At 54.0% G+C, this 16868-nt stretch overlaps 1 protein-coding gene across 2 annotated transcripts; it reads left to right on the top strand.

Annotated features, from left to right (window-relative positions):
* The first annotated feature begins 59 nt into the window (after nt 1-59).
* HSD17B14 (hydroxysteroid 17-beta dehydrogenase 14) lies at nt 60-16228 on the top strand. 2 transcript variants are annotated; one of them, XM_060651676.3, is made up of 9 exons: nt 60-370; nt 872-910; nt 1585-1667; nt 2678-2744; nt 5581-5672; nt 15228-15332; nt 15571-15638; nt 15734-15830; nt 15931-16228. In XM_060651676.3, the coding sequence occupies exons 1-9, from the start codon at nt 283-285 to the stop codon at nt 16102-16104; spliced, it is 813 nt and encodes a 270-aa protein (XP_060507659.1). In that variant the 5' UTR covers nt 60-282; the 3' UTR covers nt 16105-16228. The 2 variants fall into 2 exon arrangements, with proteins under 2 accessions (XP_060507659.1, XP_060507660.1); XM_060651677.3 differs by lacking the exon at nt 872-910.
* Nucleotides 16229-16868: the final 640 nt, after the last annotated feature.

Below are 16868 nucleotides of genomic sequence, written 5' to 3'. Positions count from 1 at the left end.
GAGCTGGAGTCGTGGACTCCAGCGTCCCGAGGAGTGAAGAGAGCAGGGGCCTCGAACCTGTTGGTCTAGAAAAGGAGGCAGCTCCAGCCTGGATTTCTGGGTCTGAGGTTGGAGGGGTCTGGGGCCAAACTTCCAGGCTTCTGCCCTTCCTGGCAACGCCCCCCCAGGGCCGGGCTTCCAGGATCCAACCCCTATTTATGGTCTGACTCCACGGCCTCACCCTGACTGTGGAGGTGGAAAGAGGCACCTAGCGAGTGACAGGGAGAGAAGGACAGAAGCAGAATGGCCACAGGAACGCGCTATGCCGGGAAGGTGGTGGTCGTGACAGGGGGCGGGCGCGGCATCGGAGCCGGGATTGTGAGAGCCTTCGGTGAGTAGGGGGTCTGACTGTGCGGGAATATTGGGATCTGGGAGAGGAGAGACCCTGGGAACGAGTGGGGGTGGGGACCTTCAGTACTGGAGTGGAGATTTGGATCCTATAAAAACTCATTTTGCAACGCTAATGAAGGAGTAGGCAGTGTTAGCCTGGGGCCTGAGCTTTTGGCAGGTGTCCAAAACTGGTTAGTCCCCTTCTCCGGGTCTCAGTGACTGTAACTACAAAGTCGGTGGTTGGAGAATGTCGCTTGCAGGTTTGGGGTTTATTCTGGAACCCAGGGTTGGGGGCTCAGGAACCCCAGCAGGCACCTGGAGTGGCCAGGGAGAATATGGGTCAAGTCTTCTGCCCTTTGCTCTGGAGGATCGTCATGAGACTTTGGGGTCACGAGGGGGAACCGATGGGAAGATAGGATAGGCCCCCCACTCCAAGTGGCCACCAGAGGGCAGCAGAGGCCTTTGCCAAGGTCTGTGCTGGAGTAACCTGTTCTATTCTCAGTGCAAAGCGGGGCTCAAGTGGTCATCTGTGACAAAGATGGTGAGTGAGCTTCCCTCAGTCCTCACCTCCTCCCTCAGACCCAGGAGTCCTGACCCCCAGCCCCTCCTCCCTCAGACCCAGGAGTCCTCACCCCGCAGCCCCTCCTCCCTCAGACCCAGGAGTCCTCACCCCCCAGCCCCTCCTCCCTCAGACCTAGGAGTCCTGACCCCCAGCCCCTCCTCCCTCAGACCCAGGAGTCCTCACCCCCCAGCCCCTCCTCCCTCAGACCCAGGAGTCCTCAACCCCAGCCCCTCCTCCCTCAGACCCAGGAGTCCTGACCCCCAGCCCCTCCTCCCTCAGACCCAGGAGTCCTGACCCCCAGCCCCTCCTCCCTCAGACCTAGGAGTCCTGACCCCCAGCCCCTCCTCCCTCAGACCCAGGAGTCCTCACCCCCCAGCCCCTCCTCCCTCAGACCCAGGAGTCCTGGCCCCCAGCCCCCTCCTCCCTCAGACCCAGGAGTCCTGACCCCCAGCCCCTCCTCCCTCAGACCCAGGAGTCCTGACCCCCAGCCCCTCCTCCCTCAGACCCAGGAGTCAGGACCCCCAGCCTCTCCTCCCTCAGACCCAGGAGTCCTCACCCCCCAGCCCCTCCTCCCTCAGACCCAGGGGTCCTGTCCCCAGCCCCTCCTCCCTCAGACCCAGGAGTCAGGACCCCCAGCCTTTCTCTCCCTGCAGAGTCTGGGGGCCGGGCCCTGGAGCAAGAGCTTGCTGGAACTCTCTTTCTTCGATGTGATGTGACTCAGGAGGAAGATATGAGGGTGAGCTGTTCTTGTCCCTGCCTGGTCACAAAGGTTTCGGCTCAGCCTCATATCAAGGCTTTCCCTGATTCTGCTGGCCATGTTCTGGGTCTCCTGGGAAGGTTCTCCTTTGTATCTTCCTTCTTCAAGGCTCTCGTCACACGAGTCACGTAGATCAGAACAAAAACATCCCTCCCAGTGGATCTCCAGCTGTAAGAGTTTTTCCCTTCTGCCTCTGGGGTTTTTTTTTTTTTAATTTTTATTTTTAAAAAAAATTTTTTTTTCAACTTTTATTTTTTGGGACAGAGAGAGACAGAGCATGAACGGGGGAGGGGCAGAGAGAGAGGGAGACACAGAATCGGAAGCAGGCTTCAGGCTCTGAGCCATCAGCCCAGAGCCTGACGCGGGGCTCGAACTTACAGACCGCGAGATCGTGACCTGAGCTGAAGTCAGACGCTTAACTGACTGCGCCACCCAGGCGCCCTGGGGTTTTTAAGTTAACTTACTTATTTTGAGAGAGAGCGAGAGCACGGGCACGGGAGGGGCAGAGAGAGAAGGAGGGAGGATCCCAAGCAGGCTCTGCACTGACGTGGGGCTCAAACCCAAGAACGGAGAGATCGTGACCTGAGCCATGAGAGTCAGACGCTTAACCGCCTGAGCCACCCAGGAGCCCCTCTATCCCTTCCCTTTAGTCAGTGTCTCTCCGATGTCCCCACCGCCAACCCCCACCCCCGTCCCAACACCCCTCCCCCAGGTCTCTGGAGTCATGGACGACAGTGTGAATATACCCAGCCCTCTGCTCTCTGGCATCCCTGGCTTCCTGTCCCCTCGGCTGTCATCCTTAGTGACTTGGGGGAGTCCCCCACTTCCTGTCCCCTCGGCTGTCATCCTTAGTGACTTGGGGGAGTCCCCCACTTCCTGTCCCCTCGGCTGTGACTCCAGCTTCCCCCTCCCCACCTTGCCTTTGGGAGTCCAGGCTTGTCAAGCCTGGGTGCCAGTGCTGCTCCCTCACAAGACGTCTTTGTCCTCAGGTCCTCATTTCTGAGACCATCCGCCGATTTGGCCGCCTGGATTGTGTGGTCAACAACGCTGGCTACCGTGAGTTGTGAGGCCCAAGGCCATTCTCCGCTGGTGTCAGCCCGCTCCCTGGCTTCCCGTCCCTTCCTCCCGTGCCTCAGTTTCCCCTTTGTCTTCCCCATCCCCTCTCCGTCCACGTGGATGGGGTGGTGTAGCTCTGGAATCCTCGACGCCTGGAGTTTTCATCCCGGCTCCGTTCTCTCCCTGCCGTGTGCCCCCAGCCCTGTGCCCTCACCTCTTCAAGCCTCAGTTCCTAGATTCCTAGAATGGGAATGCCGATAATGATCATCACTGTCGTAGCGCGGTTGGGAGTCAGGTAAACCACCCAGCCTCGTAATTACGAGAACCATCTGGGGCAAACAGCTTCCGTCTTGTAGCCTGACGTCATCGTCGGCCCTTCCCTCCACTGATGACTGGAAAGACACACTCATGCGTGTCGTTTTTAGGTCTCAGTGTGGTGGCTTTGAAGGTAAAATGCCATCGGCTTAATAACTACCTTTCGTAAGGATCCCTCATGTTGGCAAACCAAGGCTCAGCGAGGTGAACTGATGACACTAAGAGCACACAGCAAGGCCATGATAAGAGAGACACCTCCCCCCCTGGCCCCTTCCTCCCCCTCCCTCCCCCCCATGCCTTGCCTGGCTGAGCAACTTTAAGCAAGTGGCTTACCCTCTCTGGGCCACATTTTCCGCCCTATATTGTAAGGATCAAGATGTCAGATAACCAGTTCATCCTCTCTCTCTGTGCCCTTTGTGCAGTCAAGAGAAACTTACCGAGTGCCTCCTATGTCCCAGGTTCTCTCCTAGGGACTGGGGAGTTAGCAGTGAACAAAAGAGACAAAACATTCTAGCCCTCGTGGGGTTTACATTCTAAAGTAAGAAAACAGACCGGAAAAGACACGGTGAATCCTCCTTGTTTGTGGACTTTGTGTCTGTGAAGTCACCAAGCCGCAAGAACAGCTTCTGTGCCACCCCAGGAACCACTGAACCTTCTAGGTGTTCGTGGAAGTGGCAAAAACTCAAATTGCCTATAGTGTGTGTACCCAGTTGAAGCCAAACAAGGAAGACCTGTGCCCTCTGGTTTCCCATCTCAAACAGAGAGATGCCCAGGGGACAGACACGGGTACAGCGCACAGAGCTGGCTGGCTTAGAACCCCAGTTTTGGCACCAATGTGCCAGGCAGCCTCGGGTCAATCGCTTAGTGCCTCCCTAATGTTTATTTACTTTTGAGAGAGAGACAGAGACAGAGTGTGAGCAGGCGGGCAGGCGAGGGACAGAGGGAGGGAGACATGGAATCCAAAACAGGCTCCAGGCTCCAAGCTGTCAACACAGAGCCTGATGCGGGGCTCGAACTCAGGAGCTGTGAGATCGTGACCTGAGCCGAGGTCAGCCACTCAACGGACTGAGCCACCCAGGCACCCCTGGGGTCTGTTTTCTAAGAGCGCGAATCCCATTCAGGAGGGGGTCCATCCTCAAGGCTTAAAATCACCTCCCCTAGACTTCACCTCCAAATGCCACCACACCGTAGGTTAGGATTTCAACACACGAATTTGGGGCGGGGGATACATTTAGTCCATAACCTTTACATAGTATTATATAGCACGTGACTATTTCCCTTAAGAGCAACGGATCGGTATTCGCTGATTCAGTATTCGCTGGAATTTTATAGACCGCGACTGCCTCCCATAATGAGAACCCACTGTCTATACTAGCACGGTTAGTGGTGATACAGGCTATGAAGAAATTGGGGCGCCTGGACGGCTCAGTAGGCAGAGCACGATCTCTGGGTCGTGAGTTCAAGCCCCATGTTCGGAGTAGAGCTTACTTTAAAAACAAAACAAAGCAAAGCAAAAAAAACCAAAACAACAACAACAAAAAAAACCGATTGAGGGCCTAGAGAATGGCAGGGGCTGTGTTAAACAGGATCCCGTGTGGATTCTCTGAAGATGTTTGAGCAGATCCCTGAAGGAAGCAAAGCCACAAGCCCTAGGCCCCTGGGGAAGACAACCCAAGAGTCCTTCAACTTTCCACCCGCCATATTGAGTTTTCTACCCGCCATCCTGGGTTTTCTTCCCCTCTGTGCCTTCATCCCCCTGTCTCCTAAAGCCTTTGGAGCATTCAGGGTGCATTCCTCCCACTGCCTGTCTTGCCCCCCTGTTCCCACTCCCCTATCTCTCTGACTCCTTGTCTTCTGAACATTGATTTTTCTGTCCCTCTAACCACTACCCCTCCCCCCACCAATTCCTCATTTAACAAATACATTTTGGTGCAAAGCGTCGGGCACAAATACTGACTCAGGACACATTTTAGTTTAAGATTTTATTTATTTTGAAAGTGAGAACCAGCGGGGGAGGGGAAGAGAGGGAGAGAGAGAGAGAGAGAGAGAGAGAGAGAGAGAGAGAATCTCAAGCGGGCTCCGTGCTGGCAGCACAGAGCCCAACAAGGGGCTTGGACTCATGAACCGTGGGATCATGACCTGAGCCGAAATCAAGAGTTGGTTGCTTAACCAACTGAGCCACCCAGGCGCCCCCAAACTCGTGAAATTTCTAAGCCCAAGAGCTACATGTTATCCTTATTCTGTAGATGAAGAGACCGAGGCACAGAGAGGCAAAGGGACTGGCCCAAAGTCACACAGCCAGGAAGTGGCAGGGCTCATATTGGAGCCTGCGTCTGCTGGCCTGAGACTGCTTTTTGATGAATTGTTATGCAACCTTCGTTCCTTTTCAAGATCCCTGACCCTCTTGTCTGCCACGCTGCCACCCTGTGACCCCTCCCTCCCATACCCCTATTTCCCTTCCCTGGTTTCTGTGTCACTCCCTCATTCTCTCTGTCTCTCTGTCTCCCACCCCCACCCTTAGACCCGCCTCCACAGTGGCCCGAGGAGACCTCTGCCCAGGGCTTCCGGCAGCTGCTAGAGGTGAACCTGCTGGGGATGTACACCCTGACCAAGGTGAGGGCTGCAGGCCCCGGGTGGCCTCCTGACGATGAGATTGTCAGACCCACTTGCCCTCAGAGCAGAACGTTTCCTCTGCCTCGGTTTGATCTGACTCCAAAAGGACTCCGTTCTTTGTAGAAAATAGGTGGGTGCAGACCCCTGTTAGAACTGACCGCGTGGCTACGCAGCCCGGTGTCCTTGAGGACCTTCCAGAACCTTCCTTTTACATTTTCATTTTTATTTATTTATTTTTAATTTATTTATTTTGAGAGCGAGAGAAAGAGAGCAAGTAGGGGAGGGACAGAGAGAGAGGGAGGGAGAGAATCCGAAGCAGGCTCCGTCCGCACTGTCGGCACAGAGCCCGACGCGGGGCCCGAACTCACGAACCGTGAGATCGTGACCTGAGCCGAAACCAAGAGTCGGACGTTTGACTGACTGAGCCAGCCAGGCGCCCCAAGGACCTTCCAGAACCTTCCAAAGTGCTGTGCGGATAGCCTTGAGGGATGTTAGGAACATGGGGGAAGGGGTTGAGATGGGGAGTCTGTGATAGGCGGTTAGCGCTCTGTCACCCTATGGAGACCAGTGGGTCACAAAGAGCTTTTCTGTGTACCATCCTGCCTTCTGAACCTTCCCATAGTGGCCTCCTGCTTTCCATCTCAGTTCAAACCCCACCTCTTCAGAACCTCCTGTCCTTCCCGGCCACCCTGACTTACATGGCACCCACGTGTACGTATTCATCCTGTGCAACAGCTTATTTTTTTAAGTTTACTTATTTATTTTGAGGAAGAGAGAAAGCACGAGCGGGGGAGGGGCAGAGAGAGAGAGAGAGAGATTGAGAGACAGACAGAATCCCAAGCAGGCTGCTTGCCCAGCACAGAGCCCAAGGCGAGGCTCGGATCTCCCAAACCGTGAGATCCTGACCTGAGCTGAAATCCAGGGTCAGACTCTTTTCTGAATGACTGAGCCACCCAGGTGTCCCCGCCCCCTGCCCCGCCCCGCCCCATAACCCTTTTTGGTTCATTCAATGAACATTTATTTAGCACCAATAGGTGTACTAACAGCTGTGCATGCAGCAGGGGACAAACATCCCTGCGCCTGGGGAGCTGACCCTGTAGGGGGGAGACAGGCGGTAAGCGGGTAAATAGAATATAATGTCAGGGAGGCATACGTGCTGTGCAAGAGAGATGATGGGCAAGTGTAAACGCTGTTTTATATAACTTTGTATTATGCCGCTTTGCAACCATGCACAAAAGCAGAGATTGTGCACCGAATTCCACGTCCCCGTCACCCAGCACCAGTCATCACCATTCTGTCGTTCTTGTGGACCCCTCACTTTTTTTCCCCTCTTTTAGTTATTTATTTATCTGTTTATTTGTATGTATGTTTGTTTGTTTATTGCCGGAGTATTTTAAAGCCAATCTCAGACATGTTTCACCTGTAAGTAATTTCGTCTGTATCTTTGCCAGATGAGGTTTCGTCGTTGTTGTTGCTGTTCTTGGGTTTGCTTTTTTTTTAATGTTAAAAATTTTTTTTTAACGTTTATTTATTATTGAGAGACAGAGAGAGACAGAACATGAGCGTGGGAGGGGCAGAGAGAGGGGGAGACACAGAATCCGAAGCAGGTTCCAGGCTGTCGGCACAGAGCCCGCCGCGGGGTTCGAACTCACAAGCCGTGAGATCATGAGCTGAGCCGACGTCGGATGCTTAACCGACTGAGCCATGCAGGTGCCCCTTGTTTTGTTTTGTTTGTTTTGTTTTTTCGGGTATGTGTGTACTCTTTTAGACAGGGTGGGGCGGTCAGAAGACTTCTTTGAGAAGTGACATTTAAGCCAGACTTCAAGAATGTGTGTGGGGCAGAGCAATCCAGCAGAGGAAAAGCCAGTGCAAAGGCCCTGGGGTGGCACTGATCAGGGTATAGGAAGAGCAGTGTGGAGGCCAGTGTGACTGAAACAGGGTGAGCAAGGGGGAGAGGGCCGGAGGTGAGGGCAGAAGGGGGGCAAAAGGGCCTAGATCATATGGAACCTTGTCAGGCTGGGTGAGGACTTGACTTTGACACTTGAGCCTGAAGGCAACGAAGTGAGCTCCGTAAGCGGAACTGGCGCCCTCTGGTGGCCGCATGAGGAACAGGCAGGGGCGAGGGCGGAGGCCTTGGGCCCAGCCAAGGGGTTGACCTGATGGTCCAGGCCGGTGATTCGAATCCCACCAGGCTTGTGGCCGTGGATTTGGTGAGAACCGGTCTGCTTCTGGCTCCCTTTCGAAGCTAGAATGTCAGGATTTCCTCGCAGACCAGATGTGCGGGTGGGCTTGAGACCGAAAGGCGTGGGGTTTGGGTTTTTTTCCCCCACCCCTACCCCCACCAACTGGTAGGACTGAGCTGTCATCCACTGTGACCCGGAAGCCTGGGGAGGAGCGGGGGTGGGTGGGGGACCTTTTGCGTGGGGCGGGGGGGGGGGGGGGGGCGCCCACCCGATGTCTGAGTGGGATTCTCGGGCCTGGGGTGAGAGTGGAGGCCTGGAGGCTGGAGTTGGTCGGAAAAGCCAGTGTAGACAGAGAGGGGAGGAGGCCCCGGAGTGGGCCAGGGGTCACGGGTGTGGGGAAACTCGGGCGCCGACCTCCAGGCCTCACCTGAGATCCAGGCGAAGTGGTTCCAGGCTGCTGGGTGTCCTTGCTTCACCCGTGAACCCTCGTTCCTGTGCCTGACTTCTGTTTGCCACTGAGATTGCCACCCCCGTACAATTAGACACACATAAACATCAGCCCATAAAGGGCATATTGTATATACACTGAAACCTTGGGTTGCAAGTGACTCGTCCCGCGAGCGTTCCGCAAGACGAGCCAACCTTCATTGATTCGTTTGTTTGGAAGACGAGCAAACCGTTTCCAATAAATTTTAACTTGATAAACGAGCGACGTCTTGCATTGCGGGGTCGCACGTGCCGCGGAGCACGATCACGTGACGGCGGCTGAGCCGCTGGTGCTCGAAACCCCCTTTTGGTATTCAGGTGCCGTGGACCACAAGCCTGTTTCTGGAACGAACTAGGCCCGCGGCCCAAGGTTTTACTGTATATAGTATCTCAGTATATAGTATCCAGTTCCCAGCGTTTCCAGAGAGAGAGGTCTCCCACAAACGGCCAGATTTCCGGTTGCTCTTGAAAGGGTGGCACACGGGACCCCCCGGGGGCAGAGGGACAGTGTGCGACACGGGGCGCGGCTCTCCGTGGTACCCCAGTCCCCACCTCTCCCTACTGAGCGCCCTGACTCTGTTACCCGTGAGCGGCTGGTACGGAATCCTCTTGGGGGAGTCAGCGGCCCAGATCCGGGGCCCGCCTGCCGAAGCTCCCCGACACTTCCTCCCTGCAGCGTGGCCAGCCTCTCGATCTCTCTGCGCCCCAGGTTTCTCACCTGCAAAATGAGGCTCATCGTGGTACACGATTCGCGGGGCTGTTCTGCGAACCAAGCGAGAGTAAATTGCATAACCCCCAGAGCCCCTAGAACATGCCTGGCACCGAGTTTACCGCCTGCACATTTTTATTGCTTATCGCGAACATCACCCCATTCTGTTTCCCATGGCCAAAGTATCTAACTCAGGTTGAGGTCACCGAGATACATGTTGGGCAAATGAAGCCTGGCAGAAGGGAAAAGGTGAGGGTTGAGCTAAGCCCTGAGTGGGAGGGAAGGAAGCGGAGAAGTAGGGCACAGGGTGTTTTATTCACAAAGGAAAGTGTGTGCAAAGGCCCTGGGGCAGAAACCACTGGGATGTGTTTCAAGAACGAAAGACAGTCCTCTCCGTCTCCACTGCCAGCTTAGCAATTAGACGCATTTTATTAAACTGTTCTATCCATTGCCCCTGCCATCCCCTACCCAGACATCATATAATTTCATCAGTGGGAACTTCATAAACTCTACCAACGGATTAGAATGTTTACTGATTTTTGTTGACGTAATTTAAGACTTACAAAATATTGTCAGTACACCCAGACTCCCCATTGTCAATATTTTATCCTGTTTGCTTTATTTTCCTACCTCTTCTTGAGGGTAAATCGCAAGCATGATGTCCATTTACCCCTCAGTATTTTGGGGTGTATTTCCTAAAAACAAGAACGTTCTCCAGGCGCCTGGGCGGCTCAGTCGGTCGAGCATCCGACTCTTGATTTCGGCTCAGGTCATGAGCCCAGGGTCATGGGGTCAAGCCTTGCTTTGGGCTCTGTGCTGAGCTCGGATCCTGCTTAAGATTCTCTGTCTTTCTCTCTCCCTCCTACCTGCTCACTGTCTCTCTCTCTCCAAAATTAAAAAAAAAAAAAAATAGAGTAGTCTAGGGGCTCCCGGGTGGCTCAGCTGGTTAAGCATCTGACTTCCGCTCATTCATCTATTTATTCACCAAATCCTGAGCATTCGGTAGGTGTCGGGCAGCGTTGTGGGTGCTGGGTGATGGTGGTCTTTGCCCTTGTGGAGTTTCCAGTCCCGAGTAGTCCGGTGTCCGTGCCTAAATGCAGAGATGAGTTTCTATGGGTGAGCGTTTCGTGCTAGGAAGGGGACACGTCTGGATTCTGGGAGGTGTGTGACAGGGAGCCTGGCTCCTTCTGGGTCAGGGTGGGCTTCCCGGAGGAAGTGAAAGACGAGCAGCGTTAAATGGGGGGTGGGGGGGTGGCCCTCCAGGCTGGGAGCAGCGGGGAGGAGACCCAGACCTGCAAGAGCCTGGGGGGTCTTTGATGTGGCTGCACGTGAGGTGTAAGTGTTCCTGGCAGAGGGACCGGCCTGTGCAGAGGCCGGGCAGGGAGAGAGCCTGGTGCCGGCGAGGGGCTGAGTGGAGGAAGGGGTTGTCGGGGAGCAGATCACAGGGGGCCTGAGAGCCATGCTGAGATGTCTGGTCTTTATCTCAGGATCAGTAGGGAGCCATGGGAGGTATTTGAGCAAGAAAGTGACGTGATGCCGTTAATACTGACAGATCGTTCAGGTTCAGAGATCACTCTGGGGGCACCTGGCTGGCTCAGTCGGTAGAGCTTCCAACTTGACCCCAGGGTCTTCAGTTCGAGTCCCACATTGGGTGTTGAGATTACTTTTACTATTTTAGTTTTTATTTTTATTATCTTTTTAAGTTTATGTACTTATTTGGAGAGAAACAAGAACCACCAGGGAAGGGTCAGAGAGAGAGGGTGACAGAGAATCTGAAACAGGCTCTGTGCTCACAGCACAGAGCCTGGTGCAGGGTTTGAACTCACAGACCGTGGGATCATGACCTGAGCCGAAGTCAGATGCTTAACTGACTGAGCCACCCAGGCACCCGTAAAAATTGTTTTTTAAAGATCGCTCTGGCTCTTGCATGCAGATCAAGTCAGAAAACAAAGTGTGGCGGGTAGGAAAACAGGAATTAGGAGACAGTGGCAGGATACCTGGGTGGCTCAGTCGGTTATGCGTCCAACTTTGGCTCGGGTCATGATCTCCCAGTTCATGTGTTTGAGCTTAGGCTCTGTGCTGACAGCTCAGAGCCTGGAGCCTGCTTTGGATTCTGCCTCTGTCTCTCTGTGCCCCTCCCTTGCTTGTACTCTGTCTCTCTCTCTCTCTCAAAAATAAATAAAATTTATTTAAATTTTATTTAAAATTTATTTAAATTTTATTTAAAAATTATTTAAATTTTATTTAAAATTTATTTAAATTTTATTTAAAATTTATTTTAAATTTAATATATATATAATATATATATTTTATATATAATATATATATTTATATATAAATATAAAGTAAAATTTATTTAAAATTTAAATTTTATTTAACATTTTAAAAAATTAAGAAAAAAAAAAGGAGACAGCAACATTTGTGCAAGTAGAAAGAGGTGGCCTTCAAGGCCCCTGACATGGTCTGGCCCCTCTTCCCCCTCCGACCTCACCTCTGGCCACAGTGGCCTTGTCGAGCCTAACAGGCAGGTCTGTCCTGCCTCGGGGCATTTGCATATGCTGTTCCTTCTGCCTGGCCCAGACTTCTCCAAGACCTCCCCACAGCTCCTGCCTGAACACCCTTTTTGCAACCGCACCCAGCCCAATAGTCTCATTCTCCTCATCTTGCTTTACTTGTTGTTCCTTATCCCTGATCACATTCTAGCTCATTCCATTAGGCATTTTTATGTCTTTACTGTTACCTCCCCCTAGAATTTGGGCTCCACGAGGGCAGAAATCTCGCCCCATCGTGTTTCCTGTGGTATCCCCGGCACCTACCACAGGACCTGGCACATACTAGGGGCCCAGTGAATGTTTGCTGAGCGAATGAATGAGGTGGAGAGAATCTTCCGGATTAAAGAGGTCCTTAGAAAGCGCAATGGCCAGGCTTAGTGACGGATCGGATAAGGAACTTTGGGAGAGGGAGGGAGGAGGCTCTGGAAGGCCCTCAGGTCTCTGGCTTGAGAAGCTGGGTAGGAGGGGACCCCATGTCCGAGGCTGGAAATGAGGGAGAGAGGCAGATTCTTGGCGACGATGGAGGGGGTTTTGTACTGGAGACAGACAGACGGAGATGCCCCAAGGGGGCAGGTCAGGAGCTCCAGAAGGCAGTTCCGATGTAAACGGGAAGCCAGCAAAGCGGGGGCTCCCCTGGCAGAGCTCGGAGAGCAGACCCAGGAACCCCAACATTTAGGGGAAATGGGAGTCAGGCCAGAGCGTGGCTGCACAGCCAGGCTCTCCTGGGCAGGTGTCCAAAGGGAGGCCAATAAGGTTCCAGCTGGTCCTTGATATGGGTACACTGATGCGTGCTAGGTGACCTTGGTTGGGAGCGGGGTGGGGGTGGGGGATATGGGCCAAGGAATGTGTGGGAGGGCTGAGCGGGGGTCACAGGGAATGTGCCACAAATATTTGTTGAGCGTTAGCTGTGTGCCCAGTGCCACAGCCCTCAGGGACCTCACATTTGCCAGGTAGGGGTGGGGAGGAAGTTCAATACCTAGGTGGAGAGTGATAAGGTTTACAAAAGAAATGGGCAAGAAAGAAAGAAAGAAAGAAAGAAAGAAAGAAAGAAAGAAAGAAAGAAAGAAAGAGGCAGGGGCGCCTGGGTGGGTCAGTCCCTTGTTTGGTTGGTTGGTTGGCTGGTTAAGGCGTTGACTCTTGATTTAGCCTCAAGTCATGATCTCAGGGTTCAGGAGTTCAAGCCCTGTGTCCTACTGTTCGCTGACAGTGTGAAGCCTGCTTGGGATTCTCTCTCTCTCTCTCTCTCTCTCTCTCTCTCTCTCTCTCCCTCTCTGTCGGCCCCTCCCCTGCTTGCGCCCTCTCTGTCTCTGGCTGAAAATAAATAAACTGTAGAAAAAAAATTGGAAACAAAAAATAGGCAGGGACGGGGCCTGGGGTAGGGGTTGGGCAAGCCCAGGGCTGAGGGAGGGAAGGTTCTGAGGCTGATGAGAGAGCGGGGAGAAGGAAAGGATAGAAGTGTGGGTGGTGCCTGAGAAATTGGGAGGATCAGAATTCCCCCCCCTGCCCCTGCCCAGGGCCCACATACTCCTGGCACTTATGCTCATATTATCTCCAAGTTATTTTCCTTTTGTTTGTCTCTCTTTTTTTTTTAATGTGTATTTTATTTTTGAGAGAGAGAACATGAGGAGGGGAAGGGCAGAGAGGGCGGGGGACAGAAGATCCAAAGAAGTCTCTGCACCCACAGCAGTGAGCCCGACGCGGGGCTCGAACTCACGAACCACGAGATCACGACTTGAGCCGAAGTCGGGCGCTCACAACCGACTGAGCCCCCTGGGTGCCCCTTCTCTTAAAGTTCTTACCCCTCAGAAATTCTTTTTCTTGGTTACGGGTTTTGGTCCCTGACTGCTCACTGCTGGGCCACAAGTGCTGGCCCTGACATCATCACAGTGACAGTCCCCTCTGTCCCCTGGTCAGTCTCCTCACCTGGAAAAAGGAGCTATGGATAGTCCCTCCTAGGGTTGTCCTGAGGATTAAATGAGTCAATATGCGTGAAGAGCTGACAACAGGGCGGGGCACGTAATAGAGCCTCAATAAATTCATTCATTTCATGCAAAAGATATTTGTTGAGCAACTATTATGTGACAGACACCTTAGCACTTCAGTTCTGAGCACACTGGAATGGCTGGTCACCCTAGGGGTGAGTCCCCTGGCTATCTCAGGAAAAGTATTCCAGGCAGAGGGAACAGCAAACGCAAAGGCCCTGAGGTTGGAAGGCTCAGGGTGTGTTTGAAGCTACAGTCCTCAGAATAGGTGGAGGCTGTTTTTGAGGGAGTGGAGAAGGTTTGAAAGGGCTGGTCGGGTGGGGCATCTGGGGGGCTCAGTCGGTTGAAGGCCGACTCTTGGTTTCAGCTCAGGTCATGATCTCACAGTTCATGAGATCGAGCCCTGCATCGGGCTCTGTGCTGACAGTGTGGAATCTGCTTGGAATTCTTTCTCCCTCCCCCATCTCTCTCTTTCTGTCCCTCCCACTCACCCACTCTCTCGCTCTCAAAGTACTCATTTTTAAAATTTTTTTTTAAAGGTTATTTATTTTTAGGGGCGCCTGGGTGGCTCAGTCGGTTTGAGCGTCCGGCTTCGGCTCAGGTCATGATCTCACGGTTTGTGAGTTCGAGCCCCGCGTCGGGCTCCGTGCTGACAGCTCAGAGCCTGGAGCCTGTTTCGGATTCTGTGTCTCCCTCTGTCTCTACTTCTGCCCCGCTCGTGCTCTCTCTCTCTCTCAAAAATAAATAAGCATTAAAAAAAATAAAGTTTATTTATTTTTGAGACAGAGACAGAGCATGAGCGGGGGAGGGGCAGAGAACGAGGGAGACACAGACTCCAAAGCAGGCTCCAGGCTGTGAGCCGTCAGCACGGAGCCCGACTCAGGGCTTGAACTCACAAACCATGAGATCATGACCTGAGGTGAAGTCGGTGGTTCAAGAGACTGAGTCACCCAGGCGCCCCTTTAATATTACGTGGCAGGAACAGGTCTTGCCTCCGGCCAGCTCAGCCATCAAAGGAAAGAGAGGGGAAGGATAGAATTTGAGTTTATTCAAGGTCATGTGTAGTCCAAGAGCTGAGAGACAGAGAGGGAGGGAGGAGAGGGAGAGAGAATTAGTTTAGGGGCCTCCAAGGAGGTAGGGAGCTTCATGAAGTGGGGTGCATGTCACGAACCCCCCCCCCACCCCATCACATTCGGACCATAGGGCTTCCCCTCATGCATAAAAGAGTCTCCTCTCATTTTTGCAAAATATGCGGCCATCTTGCATTTTCCTGTCTCGACCTGGACAGGAGTCTGAGTAACATACAAAGACCCAGAGTGAGGAGACAGAGACCTAGAGAAAGGGGGACAGGGATGGGAAGGAGAACAAAGACACAAAGGATGGGGGAGAGGGAGAGGGGTAGTAGAGGTGAGGCAGAGAAAAATGCCTTCCAGGCATGGAGAGACTCCTTAAGCACTGAGACCCTGGGGCAAACCAGTGAAGGTGCTCTCTGGGGTTCTGGAATGCTTTCCCTACAAGGCACAGAGACCCAAGCAGTGAACATACCAGAGATGGCCATTGTCCCAGACATCAGGGTGTGTTTCAGTGTGGCTGGGGGCAGCTCTAGGGGCTCAGGTGACTTACTTGGCCTTCTGTCTCCCCAGCTTGCCCTCCCCCACCTGCGGAAGAGCCAGGGGAACATCATCAACATCTCCAGTCTGGTCGGGGCCATTGGCCAGGTCCAGGCAGTTCCCTATGTGGCCACCAAGGTACCCTGCCCCTTCCTTCACTCCCCACCAGGGCCTCCAAGGACTTCAGCCCTGAGGCATGACAACCTACAGCCAGTGCCTCCCAAGAAACAGAGCCTGGGGCATCCCATAGAAGCCCTCAGGGAAGGCATGACTACCCCATTCTAAGGCCCCAGCTTGACACCCCCTGGTTGGAGGAGAGAACAGGAGGAACCTCAACTTCCCTGGACTGAACTCTCCCCCACATCACCTTCCGCAGGGGGCGGTAACAGCCATGACCAAAGCCTTGGCCCTGGATGAGAGTCAATATGGCGTCCGGGTCAACTGGTGAGCAGCTCCAATGGGCGGAGAAGGCAGGAAGTGAGCCCAGGAGGCCGTGTTTGTGGCACACTTCCCTGATCCCCTCTTCTCCCTCCCCACAGTATCTCCCCAGGAAACATCTGGACCCCACTGTGGGAGGAGCTGGCCGCCGCCACGCCTGACCCCACAGCCACAATCCGAGAAGGCATACTGGCCCAGGTAGGAGTGGGGGGCCAGAGCCATGTGGTATGGGAGGCTTCGGGTGTAGCAGTCAGGCGGGGGCTTCCCTTGATCTCCTTTTTCCCTTGTTTCTCCCCAGCCCCTGGGTCGCATGGGCCAGCCAGCTGACGTGGGAGCGGCAGCCGTGTTCCTGGCCTCCGAAGCCAACTTCTGCACTGGGACTGAGCTGTTTGTGACCGGGGGTGCCGAGCTGGGGTACAGGTGCAAGGCCATTCCCGGCACCCCCTTGGAGCCCCCCACCAACCTTTCCTGATTTCTCACGTTTCCACTTGGGCCTTCCTAACTAGGACTCCCAAATTTCAGCTTCAACCCGCCTGCTTCTTAGATGCACACCCCAACTCTAGACACTAAGTCCACTAACCAACGTGCCAAACCATCCCCCCTCCCCCCCCCCACCCCCCCCGCAGGTTCCCATAAAAGTAGTTTGCAGCCAGAAGGAAGAAGCCTTCATGTCATTGATCTTCTGCTCTTTTGAGTTCTGCCAGGACGGGAGCGCGTCCCGCCAACCCCCGCCCCCCGCCCCGCCCCTTGCAGCCCCACGGGTTCCCACGAGTGGTCTTGACCCAAGGGACTACGACTCCCGGCAGGCCTTGCAGCAGGAGCCCGTCCCGGAGGGCTCCTGAGAAAAGTATTGCCGGTCGGCTTCACCCCTGCTAATAAAAAGGCCCGCAGGGGAGAGTAAATTAAGCTCTATTAGGAGATAATAGAGGAGGCGAAACGAAAGGGCCTCCTCTTGGTTATTCTTGGTCCTTAGGGGAAAGGAATTTTGAGCTCTCCGGCTGAGGAATAGGAGGGTGGTGGGCTCCACAAGTTCTGAGGGAAGAGGGAGCTGGGGGTCAGACTCCTCTGAGTCAGAGGGAGGAGGGGCTGGGCCCGAACTCCTGGGTTTGGGGGAAGGGGAAACTTAGAGCGCGTGGACTCCCTAGCTGAGGAAGAGCGGGCCCTGGGTTCCTGCTGGGGCGCGGGGCGCGGTAGGGGGTTAGTCTCCCCGGCCAGGGGGTGGGGCTGCATGGCTGC

Source organism: Panthera onca, chromosome E2 (genome assembly GCF_046562875.1).
Source record: "Panthera onca isolate mPanOnc1 chromosome E2, mPanOnc1 haplotype 2, whole genome shotgun sequence".
NCBI classification, from domain to species: Eukaryota; Metazoa; Chordata; class Mammalia; order Carnivora; family Felidae; genus Panthera; species Panthera onca.
This window is presented reverse-complemented; position numbering and strand designations above follow the sequence as displayed.